At 42.5% G+C, this 27,328-nt stretch overlaps 1 protein-coding gene and 1 long non-coding RNA gene across 2 annotated transcripts in view; both read left to right on the top strand.

Moving 5' to 3' along the window:
* Nucleotides 1-27,328, top strand: part of LOC109296917 — a 386,887-nt gene that overhangs the window by 107,412 nt on the left and 252,147 nt on the right. The window lies entirely within an intron of this gene.
* Nucleotides 11,356-27,328, top strand: part of BFSP1 (beaded filament structural protein 1) — a 42,733-nt gene continuing 26,760 nt past the window's right edge. Inside the window, exons 1-2 of the mRNA XM_019516558.1 lie at nt 11,356-11,726; nt 24,442-24,502. Coding sequence (XP_019372103.1) covers nt 11,356-11,726; nt 24,442-24,502 — 432 coding nt within the window. The remainder of the gene's footprint in view (nt 11,727-24,441; nt 24,503-27,328) is intronic.

Below are 27,328 nucleotides of genomic sequence, written 5' to 3'. Positions count from 1 at the left end.
TTGCCTGTTAGCAGCCAGAGGTGCAGGGCCCCAGAAGCCAGAATCTCCCTACACATATCACCTTGAAACTTGGCAGACTTTGTGGCCTCAGCAAAGGTGACTACCCCTGCAGTTTTCACTCCGCTGTGGCGTAACACACACAGTATCATCTATGTCACAAGTTTTGCCTGTCAGCAGCTTGAGGTGCTGTTTCCCTGAACCCCCACACCTATCCACACCTATCTCCTTGCAACTTGACAGGCTTTGTGACTTCACAAGGGGCTACCATCCCTGCAGTTTTTTACCACCCCCACCCTGATGTAACACATACACATGGTATGAGTTTTGCTTTCAAGAATTTGGAGTTCAGTTTCCCCCAAACCACTGTACCTATCTCCTTAAAGCTTGGCAGACTGTATGCTCTCAGCAGAGGCTATCACCCCTGAAAGGCCAAATCAGACAAAAAACAACAAAGTTATAGATATTTAATTGATATACCCTATGGCTGTATCTCCGAAGCTTCAGAGCTGATTTGGCCAAATCAAAGCAGGAAACCGATCCAGAGCTCTGAATCGGATCGCTGGCATCCGAATCAGCCAGATCCGAAGCTGAATCGAATAGCTGCTTATTTGTACAGGCCTATGATACACCTATACACCTATACAATACCTATACACTATCTATACGATACCTATACACCTATACAATACCTGTATACCTATACTACCAATAGCAGAGGGTAGTAAATGGTTGCTCCTCCATTTCTTTCTCATACACTGTCTTTACAATATCTATGCACTATTTAACAAACTTGCTTCTACTGGTGGGTAGGTGGATTCTGGATGCTTTTTTCCTTACTGATCCTTCTTGATTTCCGATCTGGAAAGTCTGCTACAGGGAGAGGAAGAAAGAAGAAGAGGACAGGGTTTTGGACCAGAGCCCCCCAAACCCCCATTCAGTGAGACATTTCTGATATTACTTATATATCACCCAGGATACTGCATATCCAGGGGGATGGGTCTGGTATGCAGCATCCACCTGCACTATTGCTCATGTTTCTGGAATGAATGGAAATAGTCAAATATAAGAAATATTGAAGTATTAAGAAAAGGTGCCACACTCCGAACATAAATCCAACAAGTTGCAAACTTGCCAAGCCATGGTGGGTGCAGCAGGTGGGGGGTGCAGGTGGTGGTGGAGTGCAGGGAAAGGGGAGCACATACAGGACTATTGCTGGGAATGGTGGTGGTACCAATAGCAGAGGGTAGTAAACAACTGGGAATGGTTGCTCCTCCATTTCTTTCTCTTTATTGTCTTTATTCTCTTACCTGAGTAACTTTACTACGGATGCTCCTTGGAACTTGCCCTCTGGCTGCCTGCAGCCAGCAAATAACAAATAACAGCAGGGTGGCACCTACTGACCAAAGGACTGGACTACAGAAATAGCACAGTGCCACCTGGTGATGAAAGAAAGTAATTACAAGTCTTTGAGTCAGTGTTTACATGCCAGAAATCCATAGATAGGGCGACGTAAGCAGAGGCACCGCAAAATAAAACATGCCCAAGGAGTTTTACTTTAATGCACTGAAAAGACTTTTAAAGTGGTGGGAAATCCCACTCATGCAAATACAAATGAAGTTGCAGTGGCAAAAATGGGAAATCTTGTGGCATGTACAAATGCCCTTAGGAAACAAACAAAAAACCAAAAAATCATGGCGGTTACCATAGCCTGCTTCTTATATTGCCAGTTTTGCTTTTTGCCAGACATACCCAACAAGGGCTGGGGATACTTACTTCACAGTTGGAAGAAGGCAAAGAAAGTTTCAGTGGAAGCCCATAGTTCTTCAGAGCTTGATAGCAGTTTTCTTCCTGAAGAACAAAAGAAACAGTACTTCGTACTGTGAGCATCTTCAGTATAATTTTTTTTCCTGGCACAGATTTTTAAAGCAGAAAATCCCAGCTGTGCAGTCAATTGACTGAGTGGCTTACTGAACAACATACAGTTAAGGTTTAGATCTCAACACAGCATGGTCAATGAAACTATCAAATAGCAGCTTACTGAACGCAGGATTTTGGAAATTGTTCATGTTTTATCTTCCTCTTCCAAGCTTTGCTTTAAAATAATTCCTCATGGAACCTTTTGCAATGATCAAAAATATATGGTGCCATCTGTGAACTAAATTGATTGTAGAGTGGCCTGCAATGACAGGAAACCATATGCTGCTATCTGTGGGCCAAATTTAAATCAAGTTAATGCATCTGCGTGGGTAAAAATGGGCATATAACCTTCTTTTCTTCTTGCATAGAGTATCTAGTCCTTAAATTTGCTCAGATATAATTGGGTAGAAGAAACATAGTAGCCCCCACACTCGCAGATGGACGGTAGAACTGGAAAGGGGTCACAGTATGCTAATTAGAGAAGCCATGCCAGCTCAAGATGCTATGGACTGCAGGACCTGGCACCGAGAGGAATTGCCCAGTACAAGGGCCTCATGGCAAAGCCACAATGTAGTCCTACAGTACGGCACTGAATTGTGCTGTTCTTATGTGATTTGGGCTACAGTTCTGGAAGATGCTGAGGGCTTCCTACAAGGTATAATGGATGTTGTCAGTTTAATGCAGGCATTGGAGGCAGCCCTCTGTTTTATCTGTTATATTGCTGGTGTAGGTTAGCTTTCAATTCATATCCCCAAACAAATTTTTCCTTGTGCAATTGTATCCATCATAGAAAATTAGGGTTGAAGGGACCTCAGGAGATCATCTAGTTCTACACCCTGCTCAAAGCAGGGCCATCCCCAACTACATCATACTAGTCAAGGTTTTGTCTAGCTGGGTCTCCAAAACCTCCAAAGGTGGAGATTCCACAACCTCTCTGGATCACCTGTTCCAATGTTTTACTACTCTCCTAGTGAGAAAGTTGTCCCTAATATCTAACCTAAACTTCCCTTGCTGCAACTCAAGACCGTTGCGCCTTGTTCTGTCAGCTGCCACCACTGAGAACTGTCTAGCTCCATTGCCTTTGGAACCTCCCTTCAGGTAACTGAAGCTTGCTGCTAAATCTCCTCTCAGTCTTCTGTTCTCTAGACTAAATAATTAGTCTACAGAAATAATTAATCTAGACCACTAAATAATTAGTCTAGACCACCCATGCATTACCATCACATAAACAAATTCCTGCTATAAAGAGGGTAGTCCTTGTCCAGTCCTTGTCCTTCTGATCAGGAAATGTAGGTCAGCATCACCACACCGGTCTCAGTTGACACTAGGTGATGATCTGTACAGAGTATTCAATAGTCTTCCCCCCTACCCCCCTTTGGATATGCAAAACCATAGTGACATTCACTTAATTTGGTCCTAGATAAAGCATGCTGGAGGTGACCCTGCTATTAACTCTATTATGCCCTATATGGAAAATTCATATATCTATATCTCTCCTCTGTTGAGCTTTATAAAATTACTTCAGAGTCAGGTGAGTTATGCCCCCCAGGCATTATAAATATGAAGGAATGTACCTGGTTTATTTACAGAGCAAATATATATTCTGTGAGATTTAGTGATAACATGTAAGTATCTCTACTTTACATCATGATGATGACAGGGTAGGGGTCCCTCTTCTCCAACTGGTGTAAGTCAGGAGCAACTCCACTGCATCAGTGGAGTTGTGCGTATGCCTGGTGTAGGTGAAAGCCCTCTAGTTCTTAGCCTTTAACAACATTTTAGCAAAATCTTACTATAGTACTACAGCCCTCTGGTGGTATTTAGATAACATGTTTTGCTAATAGCTATACATCAGTACAATAATAACCAGTGCACTGGGAGATACAGTTGCTGTGCTTGGGACATGTGGCTCTCCACTTGATGCCTGAGTGGGATGGGTGCTTAACCACCCGTTTGTTCTTCTCTCCCTGGTGCAGGCTACACAAAGTCCAAAACCACTGAGCCATCCCCCGCTGCACTCCCCCAGAAGCCAGTCTCTGCAGCCTAAATGCAGAGCAGTCCTTTCCAGGCCCAGTCTTTGATAGTATCTGCTGTTAACTGATACACAGGGCCCAATTCTGTGCTGATTAGATTTGCTTGATTCCACTGAGAATGCAGAGGATATAAATCATGTTACAGTTTGTCCTGCTGTATTTTGTAGCATAGCAAAAACCCAGTGCACTTCAGGCTCCTTGTGGAAAATTTCCAATGCACTCTAAAGCAGATGCAGTATAAATTGCTCAAAGGATGAAATATGGTTTGACTGTGGCTTTGTCATGAGCCTCATTGCTGAAGAAAATACAAATCTTGAGAACTGGATCGGACAGCTTGCACCAGCAAGATTTTGTAACAGAAACTAAATTAAAAGTAATTGTTTCATTAAGCACAAGAAATTGTGTTGGCTTTACTGAGTGAGAAGGCCTGCAGGCAGATAGATGCTTCTGTAAAGAAAATGCTAATGTAGAGTTAAAGGCAATGGCAGTGTTAGAGTTCAAGAGAACTCTAACCATCCAGCCAAAAATCAACCGTTACTTACAGGTTCAGAAGGTATTTATTGGAGCGGACAGCGCTTGTTATGCACTTGTTTTGGGGCCATTATAATGAGCTCATGTAGCATTTTACATTATAAAGCACTTCTCTTACAGCCTTCTTTAGGGGACTCAGAATGAATAATTTGGGGACAAAGGAAAGATACAAGTAGCTTGTCTTTAGAATTCTTCCCTGTAGAATTCTACAAGTGATTGATCAAAAAAGATAGAGATGTAATGCATTACTACCCAGCACAGTCAGGTTTTATGAGGTGGCTACTTGTCACATGTTTTATTCAGGAGCACGTATACAATGACCTTTCAGAGTTTTAGAGTCTTCTATGAAAAAGAAGAGCAGGGTGGATGATGCCTTTGTTAGGGACCAACAAGAAGTACTGTTAAAAACAGGGCATCACATGAAGTGCTGACTAATTCTCCATGGCCTTTGTGATGCTACCTGTTTTAAATAGAGTGAATTCTAGAACTGTAGCAACATGAAATACTGTAACAAAGAGAGAGGCAGATCCTCAACTTGTGTATATTATATACATTGCTCCATTACCTGTTCTAGGGTTATACCAATGTATGTGTGAAATGATCACGCTCTGCCCTTTGCACCCCATTTCTTATGTACTTACTTATGTACCTGCATGTCTCTAGACAGCTAAGTGTCCCTTTATTATAAAGCAGAATGGAGTCACTTATGTAAGTGAAGATTGAGTCCACAGAGGCAGGTCCTTGATCATGTAAACTGGCTTTCACTTCAATCTGGAAGCTTTGTGAAATTCAGCCAGCACAGAACTGTCCTTTAAAGTCTGGTCTACACTACATCCTTTGTATCAGGAAATTTGTTTGAAAATCAATCAATTAAATTAACTTACACACGCATAGATAAAATCTGATATCTGTAGTTAAATATGTTTTAGAGGTTTATACCACAAACATTGCTTTGAACAATCAGTACTGCAATGGTACCTCCTGGAGATAGCCCTCTTTTTGGAATAAATAGATTCAGTTGAAAAATTCACCCCTAACAGATGTGCCTATGACATTCAAAAATACCCTAGTGATCTCTTTTCTTTGTATTAACATGACGGGCAGATAACTCCTCTTTGGTACAGAATCAGCACTCCTTCTAAAGGCACATTTTAGTGAATTCTCTGCCCATGGAGCCAGTGGGCATGTCGTACTGAACCTTTGCTGTTATTGTTGTTGAAACAAAATAAAATAAAAGGGCCATCCACCCACAGTCTAATGCTACTACAACAACCCCCTACTGTAAAGTTACAACAACAAAATTATATAGTCCACAAAACACCAAACTCCATTTGTCGTGATCTCTCCCAAAGATCCACCTCCACAGTAGCTTGGGGAGTACCTAACAGATGTTCTAGAAATACTTGTCCAGCTCAAATAGAGGTATATAAAAGACACCTACAGCATGCTGGCGCTGCAGAGAAATCAATGCTTGGTGCTATGCATTAACAAATGAGCCCAGTGTTTAAAGATGCCAACGACTGACTGCTCCCTTTGTTTGGCCTTTCTGAAAATCATGGTCTGTGTAATTGTTTACATAATATCAATAGCAGTCATGGGAAAAGTTTATGAAAAATGTAACTAGTTAAAGTTAGCAGCCTTTAAAATTAATTTGAGTTAAGTTAAAAGTTAAATATTTCCACTTTCAACTAGTTAAAAGATAAGTTTAAAAGAGAGTAACTAGTTAAAAGTTCAGTTGATTCTTGAGAAATGTGTGAAACACGGTGAATTGCCTCTTAGCATCATTTTTCATTTTCAAATGCAATGAGTGGGCTTCTTTTTTATATGCCCACAGAAACACACTAATTTACTCAGAACTCACCCTGCTTTACCTGAGAACAATGTTATACTTGTCATGCAGCTTTCAGGATAACAATTTACCAATACCTATGTAATGTTAGATCCTTCTCACCCTCTCCATGTGAAGCAGTTTGTAAATGCATCATATAGGTATACCAGAATAACAGAAAGAAGATATTCACAGCCAGGTGACAAATGAAAGTTGTTTTCACAAAAAACCTCCATTGCTACAATTTTTATTGCTCAAAAGGTAACAAAAGGGTATGAGATACATTTGAATTAGAAATAATGAAAGTGTCTGAAAATCAAAACTAGACTGAAATGAGAAAATCAGTTTAAATAAGAAAAAGAAAGATCAGTTGCATAGCAGAAACTGTTTAAACATGCTTATTGAACTTCAGCAAAACCTGCATTTCACTACTGAACGATCGCTCTACATGGACAGATGAGGGAATGCTTGTGTTATAACGGATTAATAGGTTTTTCATAGTAGGTGACATTTCAGGTAAGTTTCTCACAGATGAGAAGTAATGTTCAATTTCTTGTGCCCTGTGCTGCTGGTTCTGATGTGTATTAGAATTTAAAAAGTCATCACCTGCTTCACCCTCACTACTTGCTCCCACTCTTACTGGGATCAATGTCTCTGCTTGCTTGTGCTTGTTGCCTCTCCTGCAGCCAACTGGCTGCCCTGTTGACTTCTGTAAATGCACAGAAAAATGCCAGCATAAACTAAGGAACTCTGAGACTTGTAGTTCTTAAGAGACCATATCTCATAGGAAGGCACACTACTCTCTGTCTATCAAACAAGAAGTCCTAGAGAAATATCATTCCACGTAAGTCCTAGAGAGTGGCTGTGTCAGGAAAATCTCTGGGAAAGCCGGATTTCAATTTTTTAAAACTTTTAACTTATACTTAAAAAAAAAATTAAAGTTAATCCTTTTTTTTAACTAGTTAAAGTTAAAAGTTGACAGCTGGAAAATTTAACTAAAGTTAAAAGTTAGCCATTTCTTTAACTTTTTAACTAGTTAATTAACTAGTTAATTCCCATGCCTGATTAATAGTGTGTATGGTGCTGTACAATATGTGTGCTGCAGCAGTCAGAGAGCACACCCTTCCTACAAGGTGCTTACAAACTAAGGAGCATATTTTCAGAAGTGATCAGCTTCTACTTGGACATAAGAATAACCTGGCTAGCTGTCCTGGAGAACTCAGCACCCCAGCTGCATTTTGGTTTCAAAGCAGTTGTGAAAATCTCTCTCTGATTTAGGTGTTCCACAAGGGCATGGCTCCACCCAATGCTACATCTAGAGTGCCTGTCAAGAATGACAGGCAAGGCAGATGGGGATGGAGCGCTGCCCCCCACCACCGTGTGCCGCTGCCACCTCCCAAGATGGGGAGGCAGAGGGGAAGCTTGCACACAGCAGATGCTGCTGCCACCCACTGCCCTGTGCTGCCGCTGCTCCACATCCAGCTGCATGCAAGCTCCCCCTTCCCCCACTCCTGGGAGGTGGCGGTGGCACAGAGCAGGGTCAGTGCAGGGCCGGACATGGAGCAGTGGTGAGGGGTGGCACAGGGCTGGATGCAGAGCAGGGGGGGTGGCACAGGACTGGACATGGAGTGGTGGCAGCACGGGGCAGTGGGTGGCAGCGGCAGCAGCTCCCCCCCGCTGTCATTCTTGACAGGCAATTTGCTAGTGTGTGCGTGTGTGTTTATATATATATATGAGAGACAGAGAGAGATCATAGACATTAGGGCTGGAAGCAATGTTCCCTCTAAGGCGCAGCGATCCATGAGCACTCTGCTTCAGTCCATGAGCGTGCTGCTTTGGTCTGTGAGCGTGCTGCTTCAGTCCATTCCTGAATTGGTCCTGGTTCCCCCTTTAATGTTTAATATTACAATGTGTACCAGATACATTCTTTAATATTTGTCTCAGTCTCTTTATTATTTTGTTAGATGTTTTTCTTTAAAGGCCCAATTCTGCTTTTAATTTGCATTGTTGTAAATAATAGAAGAGACTAACTGTAATACCCACATGCTACCTTGTAATCATGTCGATGTGACCAGGATTAAGACTTAATTAATACTTAAATATGGGCAAGCATTTCAGTTCTCCCTCTTCAGTTACCAAAGAGCTGACTTGGTCTCCAGTACCTTTGTTACATGAAGTGTGTGTACCTCCCTGTCATGTCTCTTGGACCCACATGCAGGCTGTGCTCTGCCTGCTTCCCACCTCCGTGCCTCACTGCAGCCTTTGAAAGTGGCATGGCGCCATGTGCGTCTTGCCGCTGGGCAGATCAGGCAGTGAGGCACATGGCATAGCTTTCAAAGGCTGTAGTGAGGCATGGAGGTGAGGAGCAGGCAGAGCATGGAAGACCCATGGGGCTGCCGGGCTTTGGCATGGGAGCTGTGGGGCTTGCCGCATGGGGATGAAAGCTAAGGTTAGGGTGAAGCCAGTGGGACTTGGGGCGAAGCTTGCCTGAAGGGGCTGGAGAGTGGAACAGTTCCCTGGAGCCAGTGGAGCCCGTGGAGCCAGTGGAGCCCGTGCTGCAAGGCTTGGCCCCTGCCCCTGTCTTGCAGGCATGGAGGCGGAAGGGGTGAGGGCGATGATTGCCCACTGATCAGCGGCTCAGCCTCTCACAGACTGCTCCGGCCGGGGCTGTGCTCTCCCTCCCCGCAGGAATGCTGGTGAGGAGCAAAGTGGAGAGGGGCAGCCCCTGCGCAGCCAAGCAGTAAGTGTCCCACACCGGCCCTGGTGCATGGCATTAAAAAGTTACTGAGCGGCAACATTTTTGATTGTGCGTGCATGTGCTCAGCTTAGTGGGAACCTTGGCTGGAAGGGATCTCATGAGATCCTCAGGTCCAGCCCCTGACCAAGGGACAGGAAGTCAGCTGGGGTCAGATCACCCCAGCAAAATAAGCATCCAAGTGTTTCTTAAAAGTATCCAGAATAGGTGCTTGCACCACTTCTGGGGGGAGTTTATTCCAGATTCTGGAGACACAGCCGGTAAAGTTTTTCCTGATGTCCAGTCTAAAATGGTCTTTCAGCAGTTTGTGACCATTAGATTTTGTCTTCCCTTGGGGTGCCCTGGTGAACAGACATTCTTCAGTTCCTGATGCACACTTTTATAAGAGAAAGGGAGCTCTGTCCCACTGTTGTGTTCTGGGATTCGCATGAGCTCATTTGGTATGCAGGCTGACAAGTTTGGGAGCCTGTTTGCGCCCCTACACTGATTTCTGTCTTAACAGATTAAATGTAAGGGGCCATCACGCTTTGTATTACTAGGCTCCCTCTCCACTTCTTTTTAATTTGGAACACTACAGAAGACAGTTGCGTGGGGGACAGAACGGTTCTGTGCCACTTGTGGGGAAACAGAAAGGATGGCAATGGGAGAAGCAAGGCTGTGAGGGGCAGGTAAGGTCTGTGAGAGGGAAAGCTTCATGGCTATGATTGAGGAGCCCAGGGAGAGTCCTGTGTCCTCCTTTGAGGGCATTCTCACTGAGGCTAGTAGAACCGTCACCAGTAAGAGACAGACCCATAGTTGAAATCCAAGAGGGGGCATGCCCAGCAACAACCTCAGGTGGTGAAGCTGTGACAACCAACACTGAATGGTGAACCCAATCAACAATGCAGCCCTAGGGAGCACTCCCTAGAGTAGCAGCGGAAGTGCTCCCTTGGGTGGGGGTGATCGAGCAATGGCACATCAATCCCCAATCAGCTACAGCATACAATCCCAACAGGCAGCAAGCAGCCAGTAATGGGTTCTCCAGCTGGCAATCCAGATAGAGACTCACATCTTCTCCCATCCCCTCAACCAGGCTGGGTAAGGTAAAACTCCCAGGGTGGGAAGCACTCAGATATAAACTAGACCCTAGAGAACCAGAGGTTTGCTGGTTGGGGAGTTATTCAATATCTTGGGGGATTCAGTATTTGGGGTATTTGATATTTTGGGCTATTTAGTAGCTGGGATGTTCAATAGTTAAGGGAGCAGGTTGGATAAGGCTTAATTACTTGTATTTTCTTGTAATAAATGTGTGTGTGTATATATATATATATATATATATATTACAAAACGTATATATATATAATATATATAATATATATATATTACAAAATTGCTTGTGCATGTGGAACTTATTCTTTTAGGACACCCAGTAAGGTAATTATTTGCCAGGTATCTGGGTGGGGGTTTGAGCCTAAACTTAGCCATGGATACAGTTATTAGGATACCTTATTGTTGATTACAGACTTCACGTGTGTGGTCTGAGTATCTAAAGTAGATTTTTCCACATATGAAAGAGTGGCTTCCATCTGAAGTGTTACTGACAGTTCTGCTGTATCAGAAGCCTTTGTTGTAGTATCAAGAGTGTTTCTGGAAGCCCAGAGTCCTTTTCAACAGGAAAGAGAGAAAAGAACTGGGATAAATCTATCCATCCCTCATGGATGGACAACTAGTTGATATGGGGTTTTCTTCCTTTACCAAGCCATACATACCTACATGCTCATTCATGAACAATGACAGGAAAAAAATTAAAACAGGCAAAAATTACTCTTTCTCATCCTCTCATGTCAAAACCCTGAGCTGGCAAAAGGATTCCGTGTACTGTTAATAGCCAACAAAAAAAATAACCCCCCTATTAAAAGCTTTGAGCTCATCCTTGAAAACTGCAAAGCATTTGTTTTGTTCTCTTTGCATAATGTTTTAATCTGCTGAGCAAAAGCTGGATATTGCTCTCTTTTATTCTGGACACACAGAATCACAATGCGCAGAATGAAAGAAAGCAAACCCCCAAACTGCTGACAGTCTCTGGAAAGAGGGCAGGGTGAGGCGGGGCTATATGATTTTATTTAGTTTGCTGCAGTTGGGTGGCAGGCAGTTCCACAAGCCTCCATAGACATAAGTCATAATAATTTGTGCAGGGGGGATTATCTTCTGTTTCTCTTCCTCAAATCCCCCAAACATATTCCAGCTCCAAACTGAAGACACAGGGACATACACAAGTGGGGACCTTGGAACTGCAGAGCATCCCCAAAACCATGTATAGGAGCAGCTACCTGCGTGAAGTGCGGAAGGAGAAGTATGAACGATCAGATGCCTACGATGAACTACCAGGCTTCTCAGAGTTTGACAGCTTGGCTCAGGCCCAAGGCCTGGAAAACCTACAGGATCTCAATGAGAGATTTGCTAACTATATCAATCGGGCCCGGGTGCTTGAACAGCGCAATTCCATGTTACGCAAGCAGCTGGAGACCTTTCAACGCATAGACGAGCTAGCAGGCTTGGAGGAGGCATTTGCCAGACAGATTGAGTTCAATCGCCAGCGCATTCGTGAGCTGTCAACTGACCGGACCAAACTGGAGCGTGAGGAGAAAGACGCACAGCGCATGCTCGATGAGTTCCGCTACAAGTAAGCCAGCCAGAGCCCTGGGGTGTTTGTCCACTGCAGTATAAGAGTCTGTTGGGGACACACATCACCTCTGGTAACAAAGAGAGGCAACAACTTAATTCCCTTATGTGTTAACTTCCCCAAGTCCCAGCTCTAGAATCCTGTTAGCTGGTTGATTTTTTTTTATGGAGAGTGGGCAAGCCCCATTTCTTTTCTCAAACCTCCACAGATCCTGCTTTCAAATGTTGGCAGGTCAGTGATGGGATTGCTGTCTTCTGTAGAAAAGCCCCACTGACAGCCATATGCTCTTAGTAGCTGTTAGGTGAGAGGACAGCAAGATGAAGCCCAGAGGGTCAAGATCTGTCTGGGATGCTTATGCAGGGTTTCTGTATTCATGGCAACGTACTAGGACTTTACATCAGTGGATGCCATGTGTTGGCAGCTGAGGAAAGAACACGGCCCTGAATTGATATAGGGATATACATATTCATAGCCAGAAAGCTACAGCAGTACAAACTGCTTTTATTTCCTCTTATACTGTAGAATATACCTGACTGTCCCCCTTATGGCAGATTCATAGATCCATAGATGCTAGGGTGTTAGGGTTGGAAGGAACCTCAGTAGGTCATCAAGTCCAACCCCCTGCCCTGGGCAAGAAAGAGCACTAGGGTCAGATGACCCTAGCTAGGTGCTTGTCCAGTCTTCTCTTGAAGACCGCCAAGGTAGGGGAGAGCACCATCACCCTTGGGAGCCCATTCCAGATTCTGGCAACCCTTACTGTGAAGTTCTTTCTAATGTCTGACCTAAATCTGCTCTCCATCCATTTGTGGCCATTGTTACTCCAGGGGGTGCCCTAGTAAACAGAGCATCTCCTATTCCCTGCTGCCTTCCCCCGATGAATTTATGGGCAGCCACAAAATCACCGCTCAGCCTTCTCTTGCAATGGCTGAAGAGATCCAGGTCCTTCAGTATGTCCTCGTAGGGCTTTGCCTCCAGGTTTCTGCCCATATGAGTGGCCTCCTCTGAACACTCTCCAGATTTACTGCATCCCTTTTAAAGTGTGACACACAAAACTGGATGCAGTACTCCAACTGCAGCCTGACCAGTGCCACATAGAGGGGAAGTATCCCCTCCCTGGACTGTTCATCATGCATCTGCCAATGCATGATAAAGTGCAGTTAGCCTTGTTGATCACTTTGTCACACTGATGACTGATGTTCATCTCGGAGTCAGCTATGACTCCAAGATGTTTTTCCACTGCAGTGCTGCTGAAATGGTCATCTCCCCACCTGTAACTGTGTTGGTGGTTCTTTTTGCCCAGGTGCAGTACTTTGTACTTGTCTTTGTTGAACTGCATCCTATTTCATTCTGCCCATTTTTCCAACCTGTCCAGATTTGTCTGGATCTGTTCCCTACCCTCTGACATGTTAACTTTGCCCCGTAATTTGGTATCATCTGCAAACTTGGACAGGGTGCTCTCCACACCCTTGCCCAAGTCACTGATGAAGACATTGAATAGCAGAAAGGGCATTACAATAGACCCTGGCTGAGAACAGGAGCATCTCCTGGGCTGAATTGGAGCTGCCCTGCAGGCAGCTTGCATTCATTCTTCTCACTTGCTTGGGCATTCACAGCAGTCAGCCCAACAGCAGTGGTTTTCAAGTTGTGCTCTGCAGAATCCCAGAGTTCCACAATAGGTCATTGGGGTTTGGCAAAGAGATTACAGGTAATGCTTGAGTGTGCCAGGAGGAAGTACACCTCCATTGCCAGGCCAGGTCACTTGGTTCTGAATCTGTTCACATGGCCTGCAAAGCCAGGGATACAGGGGTCTATGACAGAAGTGATACAAAAGGGTTCTGTGACTTTTGGAAATTTGCAAACCACTGCCCTCAGGCACCTTCCCCTACTGTCACTGGTATATTTGCTCTGTCAAGGCATGCAGTGAAGGATCCATGGAGAACTTCTGGGATAAGACTCAAGGCTCCTCTCCACTTCTCCTTCATTGTCTGCCCCTGGACCAGTGCAAGTGGGCTAGAATAAGGATAGTCTCATCCTGTTTCTACATGTGCTACAAGAATGGTCTTGAGGTTCACTCAGACTTGGTGAAGGGTATGAAACCCAACACTTATCTCTATTTGCAACTATAAATAGCTCTAGTTCTTAATTATTACACATTCTATCATATTTTTCAGGAACAGTATCATCAGGTTGTAATCCAGAATTGCTCAGGTCACTCAAGTCAGTCACAACAAAAAGGCTTTGCAAGTATTGGTATAGTTAAAGGACTGGGGGTTTTGCCGGTGTAAATTGAGTTTGCATGGCCAGGGGGAGGGAGAAGAAAGAGTGGGGAGGTTCTCCTTAGCAGAGATAATGTCAGTTAGGATGTGATTTTTTCATAATCTTTTAAAAATGCAGTGACTCTTGGGTGATCTTTGTTGTTCTCATCTAAAACACAGTTAGTTTAGAATTTCAGAAAGGGCTCCATGTGAAGAATTGGCTTATGGCCAAAATATCCGGCTGGGAATCAGGAAACTCTGGTGCAACTTCTGGCTTTACAAGAGGCTACCTAAGTGACATGGAGCAAATCACATGAATTCCTGGGTCTTCCTCCACTGCCTTTCCCCTTTTGCAACTGTGGTTGTAAAATACTACCTAGAGACAGCGTATGCAACCACTTTGCACATCTGGAAATGGCCAAATAAGGTGCAAAGCAGTGAAGTCTAAAGACATATGCAACTTAGTTTCTCATTTGCAAACAGGAATAGCAGTTCCCTACCACACTGAAATGAGAAAAAAAATTGATGAATTAATGTTTGTGAGGAGTTCAAATAACATACCCTCGGGCGGTGCTTGTGCATCTTGGTAAACAGCTTTGCAGTTTGCAGTCTAATAACTTGAGCATTAAAAATATGGACTAATATAATGATATAAACATTTACTATGGTGTGTGCTCAGTACATTTTACCATGCATGATCATACAAATTAACTGCACAGAGCAATTATCTTAAATACCAATCATAAATTAGATCAGAATGCTTTCAAAGCATATTCCTTGTCTGTAAAATCAAAGGAAGATCTTTCAAACTAACCTAATTATTATGTACCTGGGTAAATGTGTGCTGGCTTAATCTGAACAATTTAGAAAACAGATCCAAGGAAATGAAATGCAGAAATCTCTCCCTAAATCTCATTTTAAAATTATCCTGAAACTGACAGGAGCCATTTAACAGATTCTCATGTCCATGTGAGTAGTTTCTGGATGAATTATGCCTGTACTTTCTCATTAAAGGGATAAATACTCAGAAATTGATTTAACTTAATGAAAAGTAGGGGAACTTATACAAGCTGTGAACAATTGAGTACAAATCAGGATATAGATAAGACCAGGTGGGCGGACTGATGTGAAAGAGTATAAAGGGATGCTAAGTTTTAAAGATATAGACCTCCTTCCAGTAGTAATAGGGTTGCAGAAGCAAAAAGGGATTGGGACCACCCTTTAAAGATGTGCTGCCGGACTCCAAAGTTTTCTTCAGCTGTAAACATTGCGGTAATGTGCACTATGGAATACAGCTATCATTGGAATTAAAAAAACCACAGATGCTTAATAATTGCTTTAGCTCATTCAGCATACAATTACCTTGTTAATATTGTTATTTCTATAAACTCCTCGACAAGCAAGATCATTGAGAACAGAACTGCCACAAATCACCAATTATCATTCTAGTTGTATGCGGTACATTATTAAGCAGCAGCAGTGAATGAAAGTAGCAATACATATGTCTGGCAGTCATCTCCAAGCCAACAAAGGTAACCAATATTAAAAATGAAATGATGATTGAAGATACATTGGGCCATTACTATGGAATGTTGGTTTCTGCTCGCTCTCTCTCTCTCTCTCTCTCTATATATATAGTGTGTGTGTATACATACCTTAGGAAAAATGAATCTGGGCAGACAAGTATTGGATCTATTTTTAAGGAAGTGAGATAAATTGTTTTTGAATTACACGTCATTCAAATAACTCAGTCTGAGATTCTGACTTTTAATTAATAGGGCCCTATCTTTCAAGCTCATAACCAAGTTGGTGGTTATTTTTACAACTTTTAATCTACACAAACCATGGGTGACTGGTGCTTCCTGAGTCAGAGGGGGCACTTGCCCCCCTCAGTGGCTAGTCAGCAACAGGGTGGGGGGAGTCCCCCAGCAGCTGGTCACATGGGCCAACCCAGAAGCAGTGTTCCCTCTCAGCTGGCTCTAAGAAGGAATGCTGCCTGGAAGTGCCAGTGGCATGCCCAGAAGGGCCAGGGATGCGTCTGGAAGTACCAGCAGCACTTTTCTTGGTGCCCCCACCACCCCGGCTAGAACTCACAGGGGGAGTACAGTACTTCTACCTGCCCCCACCACCTGCCACCTAAGCAGGGGATACTGGCTGTGAGGGGTGCACCAGCGCCCTCAGGGTGCACCCCCATGCACCCCCTATACATCGCCACTGACACAAACCATCAGTTAGGTAAATAAAAGTTGTGAATAGTACTTAATGACTAGTTAGGCCAAGATCACACAGCCATTCACATCCCAAAGTAACTTTATGCACCATTAAAATCCTTTAAATGGGATTCAAGGGACAGATTTTGCCTTTGACCTCCTGTATAAGAGTGATCTTTGCCCATTGAGGAAGACAGCAGATTTTAGCAGGCAAAAGGCTGATTGTATACTATTTGGCTGGGCAAGAACAGTCTTCCACTCAGCAGGTCCCTTTGAGTTTAGAGATGTAAAAGTTTTGCAGATGCATTTATTAGGCTGCAGTGATTGCCTCTCTTGGCAATGGCAACAGGGATTGCTTTTTCTCCTGTTGTTTCAGTTCCTTTCAAGTTAGCCCAATTTTTCCTCCCACCATGACCTGCCAGGAACAGCAAGTCAATCCTTCGGTATAAAATCAGAGTACACATGGGGAAAATTAGTGTCCATGATGTCCTCTATTTGCATCAATTCTTTCTGGAAGGAACTTTGGCCAAATAAGCAGAGACAAACCCCAGCAACAAAGGATGGCAAAATCTAATCAGAATATTTCTATGGTTTATAGAAAGAAATCTAACCCAGGTATCTGACAAAAGACCCAAAAAAGTATCAAGCAGGAGCTCTTGAAGGAACCATTAAAAACTACTATCCCTTCCATTATAATCCAGAATCAAAAAAGAAAAACTTTCAGAAACTCACACACATGTCTAGTAAACCACATAGCTAAATAAGAGATCAGATTGGATAGTAAAACCCAAACCTGAACATATTCAAAGAGACCTTTCTCCATTAAATAACCTTATCCTCCAATATGGATACTAGCGGGAATAACTACACTATACATAATTGAAATACCTTCAAGCCAAAGAGGTATCTTTACACTAGCAACACTGACAAACTTTGTGGCATCTTCAACCAAAGACTTATGTGGTATCTGATAAATCACAGTATGGTCCATGAAAGCTAAATTTTCTTCTAGAGCAGTGGTCTCCAACATTTTTAGGTCAAAGATCACGTTTGGAATTTAAGAGGAATCAAAGACCTACCCGCCACCCACGCCACCCAGCAGGTAAGTCTGTGGTGAGGGGAAGATCGAGGCCCCAGCCCTACCCCACTCCCTTCCTCACCACTGGGGCCTTGATGACTGCCCCCCCCAGTGGTGGTGTGGGAGGGGCAAGCCAAGCACAGACGGGACAGGGCAGGGGACAGAGCCATGAGCGGCTCATCTGGAGGGTGCAGGAAGGGGATGTGTCCCCCCACATCTGCACGTGGGGGAGGCTGAGACTGGGGCAGTGCTGGGCTTTTCCCAGCTTGGCTGCACTTAGGCTGGGTGGCTCTGGGAGCAGGGCCACAGGGAGAGAGGTGTCTCTGCTCCCAGTGCCACCACCATCTATGCTGAGGCCAGCACAGGCCAGGCCCAGTGGGAAAAGCCCAGATCAGCCTGCAGCTGCAGTTTACCCTCACCCACACCCATCAGCCCCCAGCCCCCATGTCCTTGAGGGGTGGGAAAGGTTGCATTGGGCTTTTCCCATTGGGCTTGGCCCATGCTGCACTTGGCAGTGGTGCTGGGAGTGAGGGTTGGAGGGGCTACGCCCCCCCCACATGGTCTTGCCCCCAGTGCCGCCGCTGCAGCTGCCTGGCCTGAGTGCAGCCTGGCCAGGATGAGCTCAGCACTGCCTCAGCCCCAGCCTGCCTTGCCCCATGTGCAGATCTGGGGGAACATACCCCCCATGCCCTCCTGGGCTACGCACCCCTCCTTCCCACACCCCCAAGATGAGCCACTTGCATCCCTGTCCTCCACCCCACCCTGGCTGTGCAGGGCTTGCCCCCGCTTCCTACCTACAGCTGCCAGAGCTGCCCCATATTTGGAGGGGCATGTGCCCCCCCCCCAACTGTGCACAGCAGAGGCGGCTGTGGCTGTTGACTGGGCTTTGTGCCCCAAACCCTGCTGCATGTGTCCCCTGGGCCTCCTCCCCCTCTCTCCCCCACCAACTGACTTGCTGGGCTGGGGAGGGCAGGCACATTTGTATACATGTGCTCAGTCCCCCCCCAGCCCAGGATCAACCTGAAGAGGCTCCAGGATCCACCAGTCAATCATACTCGACTGGTTGGTGACCACTGTTCTAGAGCAATGAACCAAGGCCACATCTTGATTCTACATTTTCTAATACGCCTATAAATATGTAAGATATTTGCCTATATTATATTTGTTTTTAGGGGCTTTTTGAGGGTTTTGAATTTAGTCTGACTTTTAGCATAGAGTGCTAATTGGAACAAACTGAAACTGTTAAGAAAACATGATTTTAATAAATACCTATCCCAAAATAAAAAGAAAAAAGATCCAGGTAAATATGCTAAAAGGGGCCTTTAATTAAGAGATAGCTATACACAGATGTAGACTTAGAGCAAACCTCAACAAAAAACCATAATTCCCTACCATCTTTACTGTGACAGTTCCTAAACCCAATATTTTTACAAAGGGACTCTAATAAAATTATTGGTGTTTTCTATTATGCCCAATCATACTACTATCTATGCAAGTTGGTCTCTAGAGAAACCATATAGAAATTCATTATCTCATATAGGTCCAAGAGGTCAATCAGGGGAAAGCAAAAATCAAGATATGTCCTGAAACAATCTAAGTAATAGTGTCTTGGTGACATGGAGATTAATCATACTCAAAATATTACCTGTTTGAGCATTATCATAAACAACTCACCAAAGAAATTCAGACTGGGTTCCATATCAGACAAAGGCTCTGCAAGATATTGTTTATGATACTGCAGCTGTGCATTCTGGTAAACAAGTGAAGAAAGGCTTCAGGATTTAAACAAATATCTAAAGCACCAGGACACAAAACACTGGGAAGAACAAATCAAAGCTAGCAAAGAGCCATATTGCCATGGACCCCTGCACAGAAAAAAATCTTATGTTGCCTTCTAGAATGAGGTAAAACAGTCTTACCAAATATTAAACCAGTGACCACAAACTAGGTGATGAAACCAGAAGGTGCAAATCTAGGGAGAAGCAACTGTTTAGCCATTGAGGCAGAGGAGAGATTGTGCTTTTTGCTCCAGCATGCAAAGTGTAACAGTATGCAAGGAAGAGATTACATCACATTATCAGAAAAGTGCCCTAAAGTTTTGCAGGGAACAATACAAAAAAACTAAATCGAGCACTCTGAAAATGGAGCACAGCCATAGATACAGCAATGTGCTATGCTACACAGCTATCCACTGACTGATTAGCAAGGGACATGGCTGACATCACTGCTGGGCATCAAGCCTGCACAGCCTGATCTTGAATGAATTCTGTCTACCTCTGACAGATATTTAGGAGGTCTGTCTAGTTTTCCTGCTAGGCAAAAGCATGTAAAACAAGGGCATTATCAACATCTTGTGCTCTGCAGTAGCAGGGAATTTGTTAAGTACAGTATGTATTTACAAGGGTGTACTTGGTAGCTGTGTTGGTCTGAGACAAAAAGGCATCCAAAAAACTAAAACTCCTGGTTCCAAAATGATACTTTTTATTAGACCAACTGGACCAATTAGTCCAGTTATTAGTCCAGTTGGTTTAATAAAGAGGCCAACTTGCATAGGCAGTGGTATGATTAGGCATAATAGAGAACACCAATAATTTTATTAGCGTCCCTTCGTAAAAATATTGGGTTTAGGAACTGTCACAGTGAAGATGGTGGGGAATTGTAGGAAATTGATAGCCCTAGAGTCATACCCAGGTAGATGGGTTGTGCTTAAAAGTTAACTAAATTGCCCTAACTTTGACCCTGAAGTAAGCAGGGCTAAATTTGGAACCAAGAGTTCTAGTTTTTTGTATGCATGTATTTACATAGCACCCAGGCCTGCCTCTAACACACAAATCATTTAGCCTCACACTCCATTTCTTCATATAAATACATATCCAATTGATTTGTATCTTTAAATGGACCCCAGATACTTTTGAGGTTACATTTTAAATGCCAAAGTACTATGACACTATTTGCAGAAGTAAAGCTGTATGAAACCGTTCAAATCAGATTTTATGTTCAAATTTATTTTTCAGTCCTTTTTAGCCAGCTTCACAGCTCTTCACATTAGCATGAATAACTTAGACTCTTTATCAACGGATAATGCTTTCTTCCTCTAAAACTCACAGAAAACATTCCTGGGGAGTCTCTGCACATAATGTAATTACGTTAATTGCATTGAGCATTGTTATCATAGCACTATTATATTTGGCTTCAGGGAACCTCAAAATCAAGCATTTATTTCTCTCTTTCCATGATATCCCAAAAGTTAGTACAAATCAGTTGAATGCCACCAATTGAGCAAAAGTAATTAATGTTAAAATTATGAGAATTACTCAGTAATGTATTCTTTTATCTAAAGTATGTCCAAAGATAAAATGCACAGGGTCTGTATGCAGCATATAATTGCTAAATAATAAATCTAGGTATGAAGCTAGGCAATATGCATGACTCTGGTTATGGTAAAAACCAAATGATATTGTTCCCAATCTGGAATATTTTGTTTAGCAATAGTGGCTATATCAGGTAGTGAGTGCAGATGCAGTAGAACAGCTGGAATATATAAGGTAGGAGGGACTCCATACCAATAGTCATCTGCAAAGCCACCTGATATACCCCATCTGCTAGAGCAATGCTTTTTACTACTATCTTAGAGTGCAAGGTCAGAACACATGTCCTGGATCCAGTATTTTTCCTGGTATGTTACTTTTGGCTTCCTGGATGTCACCACATACAGAAGTAGGCTGTTAAAATAAGAGCATCAAATGCTAGACAGCACTGAGCCCATGCTAGAGGCTGGATGAAGGATTTGTATGCAGCCGGTATTAAGCAGAGTGCCCCAGGGGTCAGTTCTGGGGCTAGTTTTGTTCAATATGTCCACCAATGATCTGAAAGATGGGATGGAATTCACCCTCAACAAGTTTTTGGATGAAACTAGGTAGGGGCAATAGTAGATACACTGGAGGTTAGGGCTAGGATTCAGAGAGATCTTGACAAATTGGAGGATTGGACCAAAAGAAATCTCATGAAGTACAACCGAACAAGTGTAATGAAATAAATATGGATTCAATTAAATAATAAAACATACGGCATTATGTTGCTTTCTCCCAAAGCAAGTGAGAGATCTGGGAGCAATGTGAGGGAATAGATGGATATATTATTTGTAACAGTACATTTTGATAATGGTAGAAGCTATTACAACTGTAATATCTGCAGGATTCTGCAGTGATAGAAGTGTAGCAAAATCACTCCAAATTTAGCCCTGCTTACTTCAGGGTCAAAGTTAGGGCAATTTAGCTAACTTTTAACCAGAACCCATCTACCTGGGTGTGACACTAGGGCTATGGGCAAAGGGCTATTATGAACACTTGAAAAAGACAGTAATGAAAATTAAGACATGCAACAACCACCTTAAGCTGGCTGGGTCATCATGGGGTGCAAGAGCCTTAACCCTAAGGATGTCAGCTCTTGCCCTTTCATACTCTGCAGCAGAATACTGCACACCTGTCTGGAATCGGTCATCACACACCAAACTCATTGATGTGCAGCTACATTCAATGATACGCATCATCTCAAGAACTCTTTGACCAACCACTCTACCATGGTTCCCAGTCCTGAACAACATTGTTCCCCCCATATCCGATGGGAAGTTGCAACTAGCAAGCTACTGGAAAATATCTATGCCAAACCATGCCTGCCACGGTGTGACGATCTCTTAAATCCACCTCCTGCATGTCTACCATCATGATACCCACTGTGGTCCAAACCGCCACACCAGGGCCACACAGAAGAGACTCTCTGGTGTGAAGAATGGAGGTCAACATCACCACCAAACAAGTTCCTTATCACAGATCCTACAGGCTTCCCACCTGGCTTCAACCTGCAATACCATCAGCCTTGCTGAATAGGTTTCAGATAAGACAAGATCTGTGTGTGGCCAACCTCTACAGTTGGGGACTTTACAGCAACCCAGACTGTACACGTGGCAAAACACACACCAGGTCGCATATTGTCGATGACTGCCCACTGACTAAGTTCAGTGGTGGACTACAGGAACTGCACATGGCCACTGAGGACGCTATCATATGGCTCAGCAAGTACACACACCCTGACTGACTGACTGAAAATGGGCTCATGCAGTTGTCACATATAGATCATGGTAGCCTGTTCACATTCCCAAATAAGACCTCCTTGTCCTCTTAAAAGCAGCTAAAATGTATGTTTGTCTATAACCTGAAACAATTGTGCATGTCCCCTGCTTTATTCATGGCTAAGCTTACTATCGGCTTTGAACAGGAATTATTTTTTCACACAACAGGTACCTCAGAACCATTAATAGCCCTGGAATTAATTTCTGGATCAGGACAAAGTATTAACTTTAGTAAAAAGAAGGTGCATCTACACATCACTCTATGGTGACATAGCAGCATACTATGTCACCATATGGTGTGCTACGGCGACATAATGATCACGTGAGGCTACATTTGATCACCAGGTACAGCACCATAGCAGCATGCTCCCTGGATATAGTGTGCTGCTATGACAACATAGCTAGGAAATCTAAATGTGTACCACCCGCATGGCACAGTAATTGCCTGCACTGTGCCATGCTTTAGTATTTCCAAAATGAAGTACTAAAGCATGGCACTGTGCCAACATCATGGTACGGCGATGTGTAGACGCTCCCATAATGAACTTTCTTTTCACTCTTAAATTGCAGTGGAATCTGGGTCATTCTTTTCAGAGTAATCTGCAAGCCACTTATTTTGCAGCAGGCTACCAAACTAAATGACAAGCTTCTCAGCTCTTTGCTACAGCTCTGTATACCCCTTGAAACTTCACAAACACTCATTTTTGCAGGGCAGTAAGGAACCTAACCCTGCAAAGTCTTCAGGTTTGACTATATTTCCTTTTGTGCAAATCTCAGGTAGTATGGAAAAATCTTCATTACCATTGCCAATGCTATACTTACTCTGTAATGAAAAATATAGTAGATAGAGGGCAGCTGCTGCCAGGTTTTTCTGCCCATTACCTAACAGATTTAAGTGGATGGGGAGAGGACAGCAATTTTGTATACTTCTCTGTTAGAAAGGGAAAGCAATGGACAATCAGACAACATCATCCTGGTCTTCAGCCAACATCAGCTGCCTGGCTTGGATGAGCCATTAGTTCAGTATTTGAAGATCAAATCTTGTTGCTCAGTACTGTAATACATTTATCGTTCTTTTTTTTAATTACACTGTCTAATTAAATTATGTCTCCTATTAAGCAAGATCATTTACAGTCTTGTTTGTACTCTTCAGCAGGTTTCTTTTGTGTCACCTCCAAAGAACAGGACAGAATCAATAAAGCCGACTTTTATGAGATGTTTTTCCCTTGCTTTCCAGAGGAAAAAAAATTCTTTAGACAGAATGATGCACACATTTCAATATAAAACTGAAATCCTTATGATTAGCATTTTATGCTACACCATTGTTATTTGTTGTTATTGTTGATGTAATCACTATATTTCATTTATTTATTTATTCTTTCATCCCAGTTTTTGTTCCAGTAAACTTTATGTGCACATTACTTATTTAACGTTTCCTAATCAAGTAGACAAGATGTTTTACAAGTAATTATATATAGATAAATAACCTAACGGTGTGAAAAAGGACTCAAAACTTATAAAATAATAATTAAAAAGCCCTGATTCCATACATAGATGAAATATCCTTTGAAAAACCAGCCATTACAATTTTTAACATTTATCAGTGGTTACTTTAGTATATCTTCTTCATCTTGGGGTTAACTATAATTGTGTAAGTACAGTGAAATACAAATACATCAAATATCAGTGAGGTAACTATAAAAATGGTAACTTTTAAATTGCTGGCACTGTAGTCTAATATAGTTTTGTGCCATGTGTATCACTGACATTTTATTGTAAATGATCTACCCTTGGACTTCGGAGAAATCATAACACGTGCCTACCCATCTCATTATGAATTGCAAGAAGGAGAATATAGGGAACTAATACAATAAAGAATTGATCTCACTATCTGAAGCAGAGCAAATAAGATAAATATGAATAAACCTGATAGTCCCTGTCAAAGTTCATACTCTATGTAAGATGTGAAGCTTATATCCTGCATATTAGAGATGAAAATGTAGTCTGTAAAAAGATAACCAATTCAACTTCTCCCTATCTGCAGGTACAGAAATGAATGTGAATTTCAGCAGAAGCTAAAAGAGACTCTTGAACGCCTGAATAAGGTGAGCCAATTACAATGACAAGTATGCAATCTGCATAATTTATTAGGCAAATTCACTTTGAGGCCATTTCCATTTGATGCCAAATCCACTTTAAGCATTTCTCTCCCTTCTGATGCAGTTTATCCTGGTAATACAATATAATTTTCTCCTCCTCCTTCACATTTATTGGAATTCCCATCCCTAAACTAATGAAATAACCACTCCATCCTACCTTTTATTTCTGGTTATAAATTATTAGTACACATATCTAATGCAATCTGAGTCTCAGCTACATTCAGAAATCAGAATCAAATTTAAGAATTTGGAACCTTTTCTTGTTTTTCCAGTCATGGGCATTTTCATGTAAATTCTGGGTAGACTGCTAATAGACCAATCAGTGTGTAATCATCTAGTGGATAACAGGGTCATAAGGAACAGTTAGCATGAATCTGTCAAGATCAAATACTTCCTATAATGAAGTAATGGGCCTTGTGAAGGAGGGAGGAGAGTAGAGCTGATAAACCTGGACCTTAAAATCTCTCAACATTCTCATAAATAAACCAAGAAAATATGGCCTAGATCAGGGGTTCCTAAATGGGGGGGTGGTATATGGGAGAAATTGTGTAATTGCAGATTTAATTTTCATTATAATAATAATTAGCATTTACAGGGTTAAAATATAAAACGTATGCTGGTAGGGGTATGCAGGAAGCCAGTAAATCTAGAAGGGGGTACGCAATAAGAAAAAGTTTGGGAACATCTGGTCTAGATTAAACTGCGTAAAGGTGTGTTCATGACAGCTTGAACTCTCCCATTGGATGCTCATGTTCAAAGGTAGTTCTTAATAGCTCAAATTTTATCTGTAAAGAAATATCAAAGAGAGGGTTTCCAGAGGCTGTCCTGGACTGGTACTGTTCAATATCTTTATTAATGACTTGACGGACACAATTGTGTGTAGCTTGACAAGACCTGCAGATGAAACCAAGTCAGATAGCAGTTTTTCAAATATAAATCTCAACCCCCAAAATGACCCTGATAAAGCTGCAAAATGGTCTGAAGTAAACAGAGTGATATTAAAGCTAAGATCCATCAAATGCACAATTACAAAATGGCACATGGCTGGATATGCTGCAGCACCGCAGAAAAAAGATCTAAGAGTTATAGTGGACCACAAGCTAAATTTTAGTCAAGAGAGTAATATTGCTGGAAAAAGCAAAATGCATACTAGGATATGTTAGCAAGAGTGGCATATGCAGGTCCTGGGAAATGACTGCTCCACTCTTGTCAGCACTGTGGAGGCTACCCCTGGAGTACTATATCCAGTTCTGGGCATCGCACTTCAAGAAAGATGTAAACACATTGAAAGAAGTCCAGAAAAAAACAGCAAAAAATATCAGAGGTTTGGAAGACATGGCACATGAGGAAAGACTGAAAGAACTGGAATTATTCAGTCTAGAGAAGTCTGAGTGCTGATTTAGTCATAGTCTTTGGATGCAAAAGGGAGTTTAAAAAAGAGGTGTGAGATCATTTATGCTCTGTGCCTGTAAGGACAGAGCAAGAAGTAATGGACTTAAATTGTAGCAAGGGAGATTTAGAAATTTTTTCTAATATCTAACCTATGAGTATAGTTAAGCAACCAGGGATGTATTTGGTAGCCATATTGATCTGAGACAAAAAGAAATGCAAAAACTCAATACCTCTTGGTTCAGAGATCATACCTTTTATTAGACCAACTAAGAAATTGCACCCAAAAAAAAAATCTTTTTCTGCAAGCTTTCAGGCTCAGGGAAAATTAAAAACGGTAAAAAGTCCCCATAGGTAGGAAATAAACTTCATTTTTGCACAGAGGAAGATGAAGGTGGTAGTCTGTTCCTCTAGGTCCATGAGAGTGTCTTTGTGAATTGCTCTTTCTTGTGCAGATCAGGCTAGATTCCTTCCCTGGTGGTGTCAGATGGCAAAAAGGCTTGGAGGTGTAGAAAAGTTTCTTGTTGTTCAACAATGAAGTTTAAATCCAAAATCAGTAACCAGAACAGTTACTTAGAGAAAGTGTAGAATCTTCATTATTGGAAGTTTTTTAAAATCAGATTACCTAAACACTTGTCAGGTTTGGTTTAGACAGGGATGATCTTGCCTTGATCGGGGGTTGGACTAAAGTCAGATGAAATAAACATTGGCTTGGACTGCTAGAGAAAACCCTAATTGATTGGGTCAGGTCAAAATATTAATGAAATACAACTTCAGAATGTTACTTCCTGAAATCTTACTATAAAAGGAGCGTATATTTCAAGCCAAATAGTTGAACCCCTGAAAATAGACATTTCCCATTTCTGAAGCGTCAAAGTGGGTCACTGACTACTCCAAACCTTTTCAAAGTGGGAAACTGTCAAAGCCAGTTTGACAGTTTTCCTTTCAATTTGGCTTCTGTTTTGAAGAGTCTCTTTTCTGATTTTAAAAAATGTCAAAAGAAATTTCAGGCAGCCCTATTAAGGATTGAAGATTTTATCCTATCCTGCAGGGCATGTGCTGCCTTGTGGGATCAGGATTATTAACACCGAAATGTTAGCTTAGAAAAGGAATAGAAACATACATCAAACACTTCCTTCCCACAGACCAGAAATAATTTTGAAGGGCTTGAACTCATGCATACCATAGATTTTACTATAGGCCGAGCACTTAATCACGTGCTTAGCCCCACCTTTAGGCTATCTCCAATTCTAACATGTTTTTTTTTCTAGAGTGCAGGGGTGTCAGTATTTCAGAAGTCTGAAATAATTTCCTAGCCTGGCTCCATACCAGTGTCTTCTTGTTTCCATGGCAAAGACTTGCAAGATCATATGAGCCTCAAAC

This window comes from Gavialis gangeticus, unplaced genomic scaffold (assembly GCF_001723915.1).
Source record: "Gavialis gangeticus isolate Ggan-Ray unplaced genomic scaffold, GavGan_comp1, whole genome shotgun sequence".
NCBI lineage: Eukaryota > Metazoa > Chordata > Crocodylia > Gavialidae > Gavialis > Gavialis gangeticus.
The sequence above is the reverse complement of the archived record's forward strand: the minus strand, read 5'-3'. Positions and strand labels throughout refer to the sequence as shown.